Here is a 15,870-nt window from a genome sequence, read left to right on the forward strand (position 1 = left end):
TTCATAAGATCAGAGTTCCTGCATTTACTGTACAGTTGAGTGTATATATATATATATATATATATATATATATATATATATATATATATATATATATATATATATATATATATCACAGTACTTGTTTTGCTGTGTATGTAATTATTATTATTAGTAGTATTATTAGTATTATTATTATTACAACAACAACAACAACAATAATAATAATAATAATAATATCATTCTGAGATTTCAGAAGTGTGGTGATCTCTATTGGTACATCAAGGCCCGAACTGTTGCTTTTAAGATTTGCAGCATTCCCAGTTTTAGTATCAAACCTACCTTTATTTAGCACGTTCACAGCAGAACGCTAACTCTGAAATGGATATTTTTACAGTGTTGTGTTAAGCTGCACATAAATGAGGTTGAAGTCAGCATACTCAGGTATGCTCTGGCAGTGGCTTGCTAACAATGAGCTAGCTGCAGCCCAGCTATGGTTACTATTGGTAAAGTTCTGAGGCTTTCAAGTGATGTGAGGTGACCTGGTTTTGAAGAAAACACTAATCTGGTTCAGTTTCTGTAGATCAGCAGATTTCAAGTGGTCTGCATGAACTGGACCTTCATATGAGCAAACCATGTTGATAATAGATGTCTATTTTTTTTTCTTCTAACACAGTTATGCCTGAAGTAAAACAGATAAAATAAGAATGCATATGAAGAAAAAAGAAATCTACTTGGACTCCTTTTATCCCATAATTACTATCATTTTTCTTTTCCTTTTAATAATCTTATGCACATTATAATAATGACTTCCAAAACGTACGTATGAACATATATGCCATTGGAAGATAACCATGGTAACTTTTAATGTTTGTGTTTGTCTTATGAGGTTTTATACTAATTTCCATCTAAAATATTTAATATTCCTTCTATTTTAGTCCCATAATTTCATTTTAGTTGTGGAACAACCCAAAAAAATGCTTAAAAAAACGACACAATTGAAAACCAATTGTGTTTCTAGAGTGTATTAGAGTCATAGTTTTTGTTGTCTGCAGGTGCATGTGGACAATGAAAGATCAAGGATCAGCGCAGATGGGATGTACGTTGGAAAAATTTATTCTCAAGTGAACAGAATGAAAATAAATAAAACTTTCCAGGGAAGCGGGAGACTTCTGGCGGTCAATCCACGCCTGTTCTCCAGCACCTTTGGCATTGCTGGGCCAGTGATGGTGTGACTGAATGAGGTGGCGGTGGGAAGGGAGGGATCTACCCTCACTTGATGAGCGGTCACCCCTTCTCCCCCGTTCCTCACCCCATGCGGCGAGTGGAAAAGACGCGCCCCGGTGGAGGTGGGGAAGTAGAGGCCGAGTGATGGGTGGCCTACAATGGAGAGGCGATGTCCTGAGAGATGAAGGTTTGAGACGAAGTGGAAAGGAAAACAAAATAAACAACAAGATGGGTTTGCTTCAACATCCCTTGTACATAGTCCTTGTCTTTCCTTGGTTGGTCTTTAAAACAGTGTAGATGTCCTGAACACCATCGGGCTGTCTGTAGGCGAGCTACAGTTTCTTCAGCACTCCTGCTGTTGGCCTCTTACACAGACATGATGTGCTTGACGAAAGCTGCAAGAATGCAATCACATTAGCTTTCTGTTTATATGTAAATAGAAATAATTAAGTGTGAGGAAAATGCTCACCCTCATAGTGCACACTGCCGTTCTCGTCCTCCTGGCCGGCCATGAGGGCCTCAATCTCGGGCTCGCTCATCTTCTCTCCTGTGGAGCCATAAGGATCAATGTCAGGGGTGCATTTCACACATGTTGCAGGCTAAGCAAACTATATTTGTACCCTTCCATATTTGGGGATCGCTCACCCAGAGTGGACAGCACGATGCGCAGCTCAGCGCCCATGACTGTGCCGTTGCCCTCCTTGTCGAAGACGCGCAGACCCTCAACGTAGTCATCAACGGTTCCCTTGGGAAGGGCGTCGACCTCCTTCAGCATGGGCAGGAAAGCATCAAAGTTGAGCCTCTTGTTGGCCATGTCTGTTGATTTACACACACTTTCATTTTAGTGGGAAAAAAACACAAAAAATAACTTTTTTAGTGTTTTTTTTTTCTTCTTCTTCTACCATCGGCGGTTGGGTTGCCCAGAATCTTGTTAACATCCTTGTTGGTAGGGTTCTGGCCCAGAGCGCGCATGATGTCAGCCACCTGATTGTAGGCCACCTGGCTGTCACCAATTCTGTCAAAGAGACCAAAAGCCTCCTTGAAGTCTGGTTGGAAAGAAAGAGAAAACTTTGAGTTACAGAGTTCTGACACAATCTGCTCAAAGTAGCTCTTATTGATATTTCCAGCATGAACACCCTCTTTTTGAGCGCCACTTTGGCATTTTCTATTTTTTCCTTTACAAAATTCTTAATCATCTGTGGCGGCTGGTCGGTGCCAAACTGTACCAGAGGATCAGACGGTCAAAGCCACATACATCCACCATTGTTTGTAGCTAATTGGGCGCAACAGCTGCGTACAAGCAGCGAGGAGAAAAGCTGGGGCCCCCTAACAACGCTTTGCTATTCCTATGAATCCCATCCAGAGCTCAAAGTGACCTTTTTGACAGATTAATGCTCTTGCATGTCTCCTGAACAGAAGCAGCAGCTGTACCCCCTCCCCCTGCTAGTCTTCATTCCTGCTCCTGCATGCAGTTTAGGCATCATCAGGAGCAAACTGATACACCCTGACAGAGAAACCCAGGCCAAATACAGACATGGCGAGTTAAACATAAGACATAAGAATGCTGATTGCAGTGTAATTAACACCTTCATGTGATGAACATACCTTTCCGTTCTTAAAAATTTAAACCTCTACATCAACATATAAAGTAGAAAAACCCCAATAAAACTTCAACACACGCTGAGGATGGTTTGGATTCTTTTTGTAAAGTGATGCCAGCAGGCCCGCATCTTAAACTTTGACCCTAGGGATTAACGCCTCTGTGGATTGTACAACAAGGCTAGGTCGTCTGAGAATAGACTTCCTCCACGACAGCTGGACAAGCCAGGGCACTGGCATTCCTTATTGTGATCTTCCACCCCATTTCTAAGTTTTTAGCAGCTAATTTGGAAAAAAAAAACAAACAAAAAAAAAAAAAACTGCTGTCACGCTAAAATTTCTACAACGTTTAAGGGACTTGTTCTTTACCTGCTTAAAATTTATTAAGTAAATATAACCTAAAGTTTGAAGATATCTTCTTCACTTACCCTCAATCTGGTCCGCTGAGAACTCAGTCTGTCACCACCATAAAAACAAAAAATAAAAACAAAGAAACACATATAGATGTAAATAATTAAAGAAAACAAAGATTTGCATCATGTGTATGAAAGTCTAAATAGCAAAGTCAAAAGAGCACTTATGGAAGTGGTACAAAATGATTATAAACACATGTAAATGCTGATCTTATAAAGAGGTTTTTCTTGTGTTTTTATACTAGCTCTCACAGACTTGTGGATGGATTCAAGGCAGTGATTCTGAGAGCAAAATCTCAGGTTTTCAATCTTCAGTAAACATCCCAATTTTAGGGGAAATGTATGAGAGCTGGTATCCAAACCAAAAAAAGGGGGAACAAAATGTAAAAAATAATTAAATTAACTCCATCAGTACCGCCCCACCCAAAAGGTCCAAAAAAAGAGACGCAGTTCTGTACACACCATGTTTGGAGAGTTGGAGTTGGAGGAGCGGAAAGAAAGGAGATGAGAAGCTGAAGTCCCAAGACAGAGTGGTCCTGAGCCATGGTCAAAGCCCCCTCTTATTTATCCCAGGCATGTGATGTCACGTATGCAAATGGTGTGGATCAGATGACACGTTGGAACATCTTTAACTTTCTTAGGGAAAGAGGAGCTGTGTACCTCCGAGCGCCGGGAGAAGGCCTTTAGAAGGGGACAGGGCTATTTTTGGAAGGTCAAGAACTGTGTCAAGACTGTGACACAATATCCAAATAGTTTATTATTTCTTTATCAGGCAAAAGCCTTTAACTGTCTTGTTATTTGCAGCCATTGCTTTCAGGAGACGGTTAATGGGTGAAAAGGTGGAAAAAATCAGCTGTTCAGCAGCCGGCTTCAGACGGCCTCCAGACCCAGAGAGTTCACTTACAAGGTGGTATTTTTAAACAGAGAGGCCGCTCCTCCTCTTATGGTTAAATGACAGCAGGGCAAAAAGCGCCTGAAAAGTTGCCTCCGCTCAGGCAGGTCTGGAGAAAATCAGGTTGAACTTGACAGCAGCAGGTTTCAATAAAAGCCACAAAGCAAAAAAATGAGCAACAAGAGGAATTTTCTATGTGGAGCTTTGTTTGCTTATACTTGAACAGATGCAGACAAGTGATAAATCAAAGGGAAATCCTGTGTGGAGCATTTGACCTGGGATGATTAAAGCACTAAATACTCTATGATTTCATTTTAATAGTAAGCTTTGATATCATATCTTTACCCAGTTTAAAACCTACTTTTTAATATTTAATGCTGGGCAGCACTACATTAATATAATAAGATAAAATATTAATATTTTAATGACTGGTGTTTCATGTCTCCTGAATAGAAAAACAACAACGTGGAACACAAGCTTGAGTTCCAATCAGAGCTCTCCATGGGGCTGATAGCAAGAACAAAAGAAACAAGAAGCTACAGAAAACATCAAATTAAATGTGTTTTTTCCTGTAAAACACCACAAATGTAAAAAGGAAAAACATTTATTTTCCACCACATCCCAAAGCTGCTCTACTGGACTGAGATCTGGTGGCTGTGGAGGCCGTTGGAGTTCAGTGAACTCATTTTCATGTTCAATAAGCAGGTGGAGATGATCTGAGCTTTGTGACATGGTGCATTATCTTGCAGGAAGTAGCCATCAGAAGATGCTACACTGTGGTTATACAGGAACGGACATGGTCAGCAACAATACTCAGCTAGGCTGTGGTGGTTAAACTAAGCAGCTGTGAGAATTGTAGCCTCAGTTTCCTGTTCTTAGCCAACATAAATGGCACCCTGCATTGTTTTCTGCTACTGTAGCCTATCTGCCTCAAGGTTGGACTTGTTGTACATTCAGAGATTACCCATTTAAGAAACATAATTAGTGTTTTGCTTGTCCACTAGGGCATATTTATTCATAATGTTTCTTTACTTATGCAATAACTGTTAAGGTCATCTGTAAGAGATGCAAGCTGTGACTTTAAAGCTTTATTTAGCAGCCCTGCAGCTCCCACATAAACGTTTGATATGATGATAACTACAGCTGTACGCTGCTAATGTTGTAGAATATTCTAAGCTTATTAAATGAAGTGAAAAAATAAAGAAAATTGCAGTTTTTTGCAAATCAGTTCACATAATATTTTGCTGGAAAATGACCCAAAGACAACAAAACATTCAGGATGTGAGGCTTAAATAAAGCAGATGTTGTTAGTGGTTTTAGTGTGTGGCAGGTCAGATTAGCATCCTCTTAATGTGCAGAGTGAGGTTTGTCTTACTGAAATAAAGAACTTTCCATAGGATGAAACTGCCTGAAAGTGAGTATATGTTCCTCTAGAAACAGCTTGTTTAGTTCAGTGTTGATGGTGTACACTACAGACAGATGACACCATGGCTTTTGAACTGTGTGCTGGTAAGAAGGTGGGTGATCCTGCTCTTCTTTAGTTCAAAGCACACAAAGTTTATTATTTTAAAACAGAATTTAAGTGTGTTTTTGAGTTGTAACTTCTCTCCGTGGATGCAGTAATGAGCAATGTTTATAGCAGCAATTTCCACTACAGAATGATACGCCTGAATGTCTCCAACATTCATTGCTAGCTTGTGTATTGTCCATTGTGAATAAAATTTCTGTGGATTCTTTGACCTTTTAATCAATACTTACATTATTAAATGCACAACTTCTTCAAGATGTTGGATACAAAATAACGCTGTGGTGAAATCTTCTGTAGCAGCACGAAATGTGATACATAAATGTCAGTGGAGACAGTGTCTGAGGAGCCACTGTACATTTAACTCAGTCTTTATGGGCTAAAAACTACCTGAAGCTTGAGAAATAATCCATTAACATGTTAGAAAAATCTTCTGTTAGGTCTCATAAGTCAAAAAAAAGTCAAATTATTATCATGATTTTGGAATTAGACTCTTTCTAATCCATTGAAAAAAAGCAATTAAGAAGGTGAATATGCAGCAACATTACACGTGATATTTCCTTAATAGTGTGAGAAGCTGGTGTGTTTATGCTGCAAAGCTGCTTTGAGCTGAACTTGTCATCGGCCTCCTGTTCATCGTCTAAGAACACTGGAGGACATCTGTAGTGGCGCGTGAACTGAAGCAACAGTCATGTTCAGGAGGCCGCTCCCCTGACAGAGATGAGCTCTATTTTTACTCCCATTCCTGCTCCTGTCGGGGGTGTTGGATTTCTCCTGCACTGTAGAGGGAGGGTGGGGGAAAAAAAAATACGCTCCTGTTTCTCAAGAGACTCTTGTACAGTAACCACAGCTCTCCAAAACTCCAGCTGGCTCTGGGTCATAAAGAAGCAGGGGGCTTAAAAAAAAAAGAAAAAGAGCGTGGCATTGTGAAGCCGGGTGCTTTTCAGGGTGTTTTGTGAGCCTTATTTGGAGTAGAGACTGACTTGTTGGGGCAAATGCCCCACAGCAGAACCGATAAATGAATTTTAAATGGCTACATAAAATATTTGGCATCAAACTGCTTTAAAACTGAAGAGAAGACATGTTTGTTTCCTGCGTTCTTGTGCTAGACATTCATATCCCCGCTGAATATGGCGCATTTTATCAAACCAGCACAAGAACTGGTTGTGAAAGGAGCCACAGGTGAAGAGTCAAGTTGAATGTCACTCTTTAAAAACTGACTGGAGAGCTCTCTGCTGCCCTCTTGTGGTTTTTACTTACTGCTGCATAAATATGACCCACAGAAACTTAGTGGAATGGATTTAGAAAGTTTATTGCAACAGCCTTTGCATTGAAAGTTGCAGGGTTAAGCCAGAATCACATAACACAGTTCGTACTTTTTTTAAAGCCCCGGATTAAACTTTGAGTTAACATAAATGTACCAAAATGCATCGTCTCTTTTTCCATATTTCCATCCCATCTCAATTTGTCTGACAAGATTAAAATCATCACAAACACAAAAAAGTTAACAGGAAGCTACAGAAGCTCTCAATCTGCACACCTGATGAAACAAGCTGAGGGATCCTTTTGTTAACAAGATGGGACGCTTGCAGAGAGGAAAAGCAGGAGTTTTTTTTAACATTAATGCAGTGTGCCCATGCATGCATCGGTCAGAGAGCAGTGTGAGCCTTCTTCTTGTTAGATGATCTGCAGCGTGGGTGAGGGAGACTACTTGTGGACAACTTCTACACTTCAAACGCTGGGAACCTTGCTCTCAACGGTTGCAGAAGGTCTGCTAAGAAATAGATGGTGCCAGCCATACCTGCAAACAAGACGTTACACTGTTAATAATTGTGCTGAATAAGATTTTTTGAAGAAATGGTTTAAGCTAATGGAAATGTTTGAGGTAATTCTTCTTTGCTTTGTATTTTTTTAGTGACTTTCTATCTAACAGCTAGCACTCATTCTGAGGAAAGATCATTATTAATTCTACCACATAATCTACTAAAATACAACATCATTTACCAGAAAAAAAAAAAAAACAATATGACTGATAACACCCCACAGCTGTGACATCTAAGGTAATAAATGGAGCATCAGAGGGCTTTTGTAGATGTCCTTTGTAATGAGGAGGCAACAAATAACAGCGTTTGGGCCTCATGGTCCTGTTTTGAGACGTCATCTCAACTTCCTTTGCTGTGTCTAATTACATGAAGTGAAAAACATAGTTCGTATTGTTAGAATTTAATATTCTGGGCTCAGATACTCTCATGTCACTTTGACACTTAACATCCACTTAAATATTATGGCAAATTAAAGAATTTACATAAAAAACACACTCAAACCTCCAAAAACAACCCCTATGTATTAGCCTCACAAGTCCCCAAATCTCAATCTGATATAGCATCCATGCATAACTACGTTAGTTTGACAAATCCAGACCTTTAAAATACATTTAATAAACTAATACTCTAGTACTAATATGTGCAGTTGGAGGTTGAATAATCCAGACATGTAAACACTCAATTAAAAAAGGTATAAGCACATTACACATGCCCCAAAGATCTACATTTCTGCATCAACTGAATTACCTATAAAGCTGCGCTCATTCTCATATTTATCTGTTTATGGCATGGCACATCTTGACTTAATGTTTGCCCACTCGTCATTGCAGACAAGCTCCAAATCTGTCAGACTGTGAGGGCATCTATTGTGCACAGCCCTCTTTTAACTCGTCCTACAGATTTTTCTATTAGATTTGTGTGAGGGCTCTGACTAAGGTGTTCTAAAACTTTAATTTTCTTCCAATGACTCATCCCTTAATTGATTTGGAAGCATGCTTGGGTCATTGACATGATGAAAGGTGAAATTCCTCTCTAGATTTAGCAGAGGCCAGAAGGTTTAGGATCAAAAGTAACTGATATTTGGAGATTTTTTTTCTAATTCCTTTCACTAAAATCACAGTTCCAGCTAAATAAAAGCAACCCCAAAGCATGATACTGCCACTGCCATGCTTCACTGTGAGCATGGTGATCTTTTGTTGATGCAAAGTGGGTTTTTTTGGTGGAATTGTGGCTAAAAGGTTTAAGCTTGGGAGACTTGGTTTTTCTTTCTTTTTCTTTTTTTCTTTGTCAGAAAAGGCCGGCAGGGCTCCAAACTGACTCGTTTTATGAGTAGCACAGTGGCCCCTAACTTAAATTTCTAGGAGCATTAGCAGAAAATTTAGGGGCGCACACTGAAATCGCCTTGCATAACAAATATTCACATTTCCTCTCATTTTCACTGTATTAGTGATAAATATTTAAACAATAAATTCAGAAATTACAATGTTTACAATTCACATTTTTTGTGCAGTTGACATAACATTAAAAAAAATATTACTAATTAGCATAATCAGCCTTGTACATATAGTTGTAATGGATGATGCCATAAAGAGGGATGTTGTGGAAATGGCAAAAATTGATAAAAAAGACAACCTAAAAATGTTTAGAACAGTAAAAAATGATTAAAAAATAAATTAATTTAATTAATAAAATGAAATAATTCTATCAATATTTTCTTTATTTTTAGTTCAGTTTTTTTAAGTGTTATTAGTTTTTTAATAAAGAGTCTAGAACATGTCACAACACTTTTAACTTTTTAAATATTTTTTTGTCCACACTACTTATTACTAAACTTTACTATCTGACGGTAAGGGTTAGCGCAGCGCAGGATCATCCAGCAGCAGCTTTCTACGTTTCATTTTCAGCCTGGTCATGAAACACAGGTGAATGTCATCTTTCATTCACGTCAGTATCCAAAAGTCTCCAATAATACCTGAAAAAGCCGCTAGATTTGTCGTTAGTCGCTTAGTAAAAAAAGAAAAAAAGCCGCTAAGTTAGCAACACTGGGGAATATTAAGCATGTCTTAATGCTTCTTTTTCTCTGCTGCCTCCACTATCATGTTTCCTTAATTATGGCACAAATTATATATTTTTATGTAAATGATGTGAGTGGAAATCAGGTTAGTATGCATATATATGACTTAGAATTTTAGAGTAGCATCACCTGGGCAAAGCTGTCAAAAACTGGCAAACCAGTGCTCACAAACAACATCTGTAACCCTGAGAAAAACTGTATTAAAGTGCCTGCTTCGAGTACTCATTTTGACTACAGATGAGTGGTTACATAACAGCTTCTTGGCTAAATTCAGTCGTCCCATATTACCTTCAAAAAGAGAGAAGGGTGTGTCTGGTGTCCGGCATCCATGCCTGCCGTAGTTCATACACCAGTCTGCAAACTTCAGCGACAAAGAGACACAAAGTGCATCAGTGTTGTGTAGCTGGACCATCTCAGGAGAGCACTGAGCAATGTCAACAACTGCTAAGACCAGCATCTGTTGTGATATAAGATTATAACTGCGACGCCACTCTGTTGAGTATGAAAGGTAGCCGAGGCAGCACATCTAAAGGATCTGTTCCCATCCTCTGTGAATAGACTTATATTAATAAAACCGTGTGGGCCTTCTGCCACCTGGAGCGCATCCAAACAGCCAGTCATCGTCCCGCTCGGGCTGCTTTGACGCCGACTCACACGGACAGCTACCAACCTGTTGTCAGTAAACATAAAAGGGCCTGCCTCTTGTGTGCCTGTCGTTTCCCGAATCATTTTCAATATTAGAGCTGGCGAGCAGCCAGTTGCAGTATGAACAGTCACACTCTGAACAAATTAAATGTGACTTTCATGTCTTACATCAAAGTCAAAGAAAAGCAAGGATGGACACAACATAGCGCCTGAAAGAGGGATTATAAAATGACTTCTTGCATTTGTTATGGTTTTATAAATCTATATGTGTAGCTTAGAGGGGGTGTGTACATCAACTTTAATAGTAGTTCAGCAAAATCACTTAATCAGTAAGTTATTAACTCTGATTCTGCTTTATGGTGGAGAAAATGACTAAAATTTGGCTTAAATATGCACACATACTAACTTTAATTTAAAACAAAGAAAAGTTTTTAACTCTGAAGATAGAAATCTAACAAAAAAATGAACACGAGACCTCTCAGATGGCTGATTACAGATGTGACCGACCACACCATTGACAGTCTTTCATGTGCTCTCACCATGCAGGCTCTGTACAGCTGCTTTGGGTCCTGCGTTTGCCGGTAGAGAGCCAAGAAGGTGTAGGCGTTACCAGCTACGCCGTGGCACAGCCCATAGCCCTTTTTTAACAGACCCCACCTCCATACCACCTCCCCACACTGCAGAGCGTCCTCCAGGTACTGCGGGATACCAAAAGCCTGCAACAAGAGACAAATTCTAACATGTAAGAATGCCTGTTTTTGTATTTGTTAATAAAATATTCTTATATCTAAATAAAACAAGCTGTTCCAATTCATTTGACAGAATGGAAAAATTAGCATTCATCAACTCTACCACAAGATGGCAGTATGACACCATCAATAATCTATGAAGTCCATGAATGACCTTTATTACTTTTAAATGACTCAATTCTTATCTGTCCCTTAATTATTTACCTTATATGCCTGTAGGAGCATGTAAATAACCCCCGGAGATCCGTGGCACCAGTGCACCAGCAGGTCCCGATCGTCCCCGATGCAGGGAGGGTAGTTCCCTGAGGGGAACTTGAGGCGGCAGACGTGATCGACGCTGGGCTTCACCAGCCTGTGAACGAGCTCCTCCACTGAAACAAAGCCAGGCTGCAGAGGCGGGATGAGATTGTTGTTAGCAGATAAAAAGGTAACATTTTGGCACAAAAGATAGCCCAATCTCACATGAGGATTTGTTCATTTTATTCAATCAAATCAAAATCAATCAAAATTTGAAGTGCTTAGCTTTGGAAGCCCCAACTGGAGCTATGAACTGATACACTGCCAAATTGTCTTACCATTTACAGGTGTGAATTTATTATTCTACAACAGACCTCACACTGGGATTTCATCCAAATATGCATCCAAGCTCAATTGTTGCTAGATTTTATAGTAAAAGGGTTGTGCACTATGAATTTTTTCCTCCAGGCTTCAGCGTTGCTTCACTCTGAGCTAGCCAAGAGTGAATCTATTGCAGAAATTACCAAAAAGTTTGTAGTTGAACCAGCACAAATCCCCCGTGGTTGCTTGTCCCGGTCAAGGAAATACTTATATACAAGAAGAAAGCCAATATACCTGCATGAGGAAATAGTAGATGCCAGCCAGGCCGTGGGCAGCACCCACATACTGCTCCTGGTACCACTCGTACATCAAGGGGCTCTGGTTTTGGAGGCGGAACTTCCTGCTGAGGTGCTCGCCCGATGCCAGCACGGCCTCGCTGATCTGATGGAGGAATCAGTGCATTGAAGCTCAAAAGGTCATCAAATCTGTGTCTCTGAAAGAGATTTTTTTCTTTTGCTGATTTCAGTGCGCCACCTGCTGGATGTACTGCAGCGGGATCCTGTCTTGCCCCAGCTGCTGGTTGATAAAGACAAGGGAGTACAGGTAGCCTACTCGCCCATAAAGCATCTCATCTGGCAGCCCCCCTGAACCGATTACCACTGTCTGGTGATACTGCATCAGTCTGTAGGAGAAGCAAAGGAATGAGAATGTTTATGTGGCAAAATACTGCTCTAATATACCATGTCTTGCATTAAATTTGCCATTTACAATGACTTATACAAGAGTACAATTAATTCTATCATAAACACAATCGCAATTCCAACAACTGGGAGGTAATTAAACTCGATGTGGTCCATTAATTCAAACACATCAGCTTCATCTGAGTGCATTTCCACACCTCCAAATAATAATAATAATAATAATGATAATAATAATAATACACACATTTATACGCTTATAAACACATACACATAAACACTCATATAAATTCACCTTCCCAAACAAATATCTAATATTCACCTGTGCATCCTGCATCCACACCCACACCATCTAGTACAAGGGCACCATCCCTCCCTGGCCCACTCAGGCTACTCTCCACCCTCCCAACAACCTCCAACCCCCTCCATCCAGGCCTCCCCTCCCCGTGGACAGCACCAGTACCTAGGCCTTGCCACACAGACACACCGGAGCTGCCTGGCTACCTGGCTCAGAAATGTCAGTTTTATCTACACCTACAAAGGACTGACCTGTTGATGCACTCATCAGCCTCTTGCATCCTCTGAATGCGATAGTAGACCACGGCGGCTACAGCCAGCGGCCCTGCATCCCCACACAGGAAGGTGACGTCATGGCGACGGGTCAAACACTTCAGGCTGCGGCTGACATATTCCAGTGCTTTCTGGAGGAAGGAGTCCTCTTTAAACACGCCGTGGAGGTGCAAGTAGAGCAAAGCGATGCCTGTGAACGAACAAAGACACAATGCTGGAAATATCTGGAACATTTCAAATCAAAGCCATTTTTTCCTCTTAATAATAATATAAAATGAGCTGATGAGTAACTGTTTTCACCTTAACATTTTTTTTTTTTAGAAAACCTCTAATCAAGAAAAATAAATAAATAAATAAAGATTTGGTTTCTCAGGATCTAGTTTTTACAAATATATTAACTTCAACACTAATAAACTCAATCAGTTGGAAGATTAATTAATTTTGTATTTTCAGATCAAGTCAGAACAAGTTCAGTCATAAATTATTTGGCAAAGCCATTCAACCAAAAGTGATAGCATAAACAGCTGCAGTGCAGCAGAGTTTCTGATAAACTTTAATAAACAATCAATCCACAAATGCAGGTTAAAGCTCTACATCGGAAAAAAGAAGCCATATATGAACATCATCATGAAATATTATAGTCTCCTCTGGACTCATTTTTAATGGTCTGAAGTAACGTGGAAACTGTTCTGTGGTCAGATTTAGCTGAATTTGAAATTCAGCTTAATCAGTGGACAGTTTAACAGCCTGCATTTCTGATGGTATGAGGTTGCTTTAGCACCTATGACGTGGGTAGCTTACTGGGAAGGTTCCATCAATGAATGAATAGTACATGGAGATGTTAGAGCTGCTCCCATCCAGACTAAGTCTCTTTCAGGGAAGGCCTTGCAGATTTCAGCAAGACAATGCTGAACCATACCCTGCATCCATCACAACAGCATGGCTTCACAGGAGAAGAGTTCGGCTGCTGAACTGGCCTGCCTGCAGTTCAGATCTTTCACCAATAGAAAACATTTGGTGCATCAAGAAAAGAAAAATCCAGCAATGAATGCCATAAAATTCTAAATTACCTAATATTTTTGATGAAATGTTAAAATTGTTCTATTGGGAAGAGAATATGGGTTTAAGAGATCTCCAAATCATTTAAATCTGTTTTTAATTTACATTGTACACAGCATCAAAACTTTTTTTGGAACTGGGATTATACGTTAACATTGTCAAAAAGAAACTTCTTTTTTATGTTTTAAACACTATCATGCAGTTTTCTCTTCACCGGCCACCAGTTTAATGAAAAGTAACTGAATTTATCTGTAATATATTTTAAATATCCCATCCACCACATTGACCCGAGAGAGAAGGAAAACACTTGGTGTACACAATATTTTGCCAAAAACTGATCAACTTATCACTCGTTAAAGTCGAGCTGAAATTCAGTCCTGCATCACTGCAACACTGGAAAAAAAAAATACTCCCAATCACATTTTTATAAACATTAATGGTTTAAAACAGTATATATTTTCAGAACACAGAATAAAGAGTGTAACAAGTCAAATCTACACTTTAAATATGGTCATGACTCATTCAGAAAAGAAAGATTAGAGGTCAGTGGTTTCTTATTTTATAGTCATCACTATCATTATGGGAAGCCCTATATCTTGACATTTAGATGTTATATTACTTGCAATCATCTATCCCAAGTGTGTAATTTTGCCATCACCTGCCCAGCCTGTGTATGCAGTGCAGTCTCTTGGATCAGCAGACTTTAGTCCATTTTCCATGACAGCTAAAAGCTCGCTGACCTTGCTGCTCAGCCTCTGGGCAAACTCTGGTGTGATCTGACGTTAATATATAAATAAATAAAAAATCAAATAATGAGGTGAACTTGAAATACATGCACACGCACCAAACGTGCCTACATATCCCCCATGCATTACCTTTCCCTGGAAGTCAAACAACGCCTGTGTGAACGCAGGATTCCCATCATAGTCAGGATATGGATTCCTTAAGGCTCTTGTATCCATTTTCACAGCCTTATTACGGCTGCAACACCTTAAATCAGAAAGAAAGTAACCAGGAAAAAGGCAATGAAAAAAAGCCAGTAATTGTTGTTTAAAATTAATTAATTAAATAGGGACACAAAATGCAGTGAGCTGATGGTGCAAAACAATACACGCCCACAAACAGCTTTAATCCGTTGCAGCTTGTAGTTAGCTTGGCTACGCGGCTAAAGCTAGCAGCTAAGAGCTCGCACTTAATGGCGCAAATTATTAAACAAAATGGGGATAAAAGACGTTAAAATATATAAATATATCATGTGAATAAGGAGATAAACAAGAGGAAAACAATGCACATGAAAAGATACCTCTGCAAGTATGGCTATGTTGATGTTCAGTCTTCTTTGTGTTTGAGCTTAATGACGAGATAACAGCAGCTAGCTAGCTCGCTACCGACATCTCCTGGCACGGAAGTGGTACTACAGCACATACAAGAGCAGAGATTTTATGAAAACAACAAAACAAAAAGAATAGGGAATGTAGGAAAAATAAAACAAACAAAAAACAAACAGTTAAAAAAATACTTATTTACATAAATCAGAATAAAAACAGAAATAAGAAAGCAAAAGGACATACATCATGCTCAGTGGTGAAATGCCAGTTCAATGATTATTTACTTATATTTAAAAATAAATGTACACATAATTGTAATATATTCCTTTATATCATATATATTGACTCCAATTCATATTCATTCGGGTAAAATCTTTTTTTCCAAGACTGCTGTTATGTATATGACGATAAAAATTATACATTTAAAATTATTTTCTTTTTTCTGATCAGTCATGCTTTCATTGATAACTAAAACAAGCTTCAGTAGCAGACCGCAACTACAAGAATAGTACATATTCTTCTCACTGGACATCAGTACACAACATGAACATTTCTGTGTTTTATTAAAGTGATTAAATAATCAGACTCACTCTAGTGTAGGGGCTGTTATTGACTGGCGTTTAATCGCCAAGTCCTATGAGTCCCTTCTTGAAAGTTCTGCTCCATGAAAGACACAAGTGAGAAGAATAGAACAATGATGCTGCACAAAGACTTTGTTGAAAAAGGAGAGC

At 39.3% G+C, this 15,870-nt stretch overlaps 2 protein-coding genes across 3 annotated transcripts; both read right to left on the reverse strand.

Annotated features, from left to right (window-relative positions):
- Positions 1–1,072: 1,072 nt before the first annotated feature.
- mylz3 (myosin, light polypeptide 3, skeletal muscle) lies at positions 1,073–3,773 on the reverse strand. Its single transcript, XM_041979062.1, has 6 exons — positions 3,681–3,773; positions 3,234–3,261; positions 2,109–2,252; positions 1,852–2,022; positions 1,676–1,753; positions 1,073–1,601 (listed from the first exon to the last, which is right to left on the reverse strand). Exons 1-6 carry the CDS (start codon positions 3,681–3,683, stop codon positions 1,573–1,575), a joined length of 453 nt encoding a protein of 150 aa, XP_041834996.1. The 5' UTR covers positions 3,684–3,773; the 3' UTR covers positions 1,073–1,572.
- A 3,158-nt stretch (positions 3,774–6,931) lies between these two features.
- Positions 6,932–15,172, reverse strand: lancl1 (LanC antibiotic synthetase component C-like 1 (bacterial)). 2 transcript variants are annotated; one of them, XM_041979060.1, is made up of 10 exons: positions 15,115–15,172; positions 14,687–14,801; positions 14,470–14,587; positions 12,732–12,942; positions 12,019–12,166; positions 11,779–11,925; positions 11,131–11,313; positions 10,717–10,893; positions 9,821–9,893; positions 6,932–7,436 (listed from the first exon to the last, which is right to left on the reverse strand). In XM_041979060.1, exons 2-10 carry the CDS (start codon positions 14,771–14,773, stop codon positions 7,360–7,362), a joined length of 1,221 nt encoding a protein of 406 aa, XP_041834994.1. In that variant the 5' UTR covers positions 14,774–14,801; positions 15,115–15,172; the 3' UTR covers positions 6,932–7,359. The 2 variants fall into 2 exon arrangements, with proteins under 2 accessions (XP_041834994.1, XP_041834995.1); XM_041979061.1 differs by lacking the exon at positions 15,115–15,172 and adding an exon at positions 14,935–15,066.
- Between the last annotated feature and the right edge of the window lie 698 nt (positions 15,173–15,870).

The sequence above is a fragment of the Melanotaenia boesemani genome, chromosome 24, assembly GCF_017639745.1.
Source record: "Melanotaenia boesemani isolate fMelBoe1 chromosome 24, fMelBoe1.pri, whole genome shotgun sequence".
NCBI lineage: Eukaryota > Metazoa > Chordata > Actinopteri > Atheriniformes > Melanotaeniidae > Melanotaenia > Melanotaenia boesemani.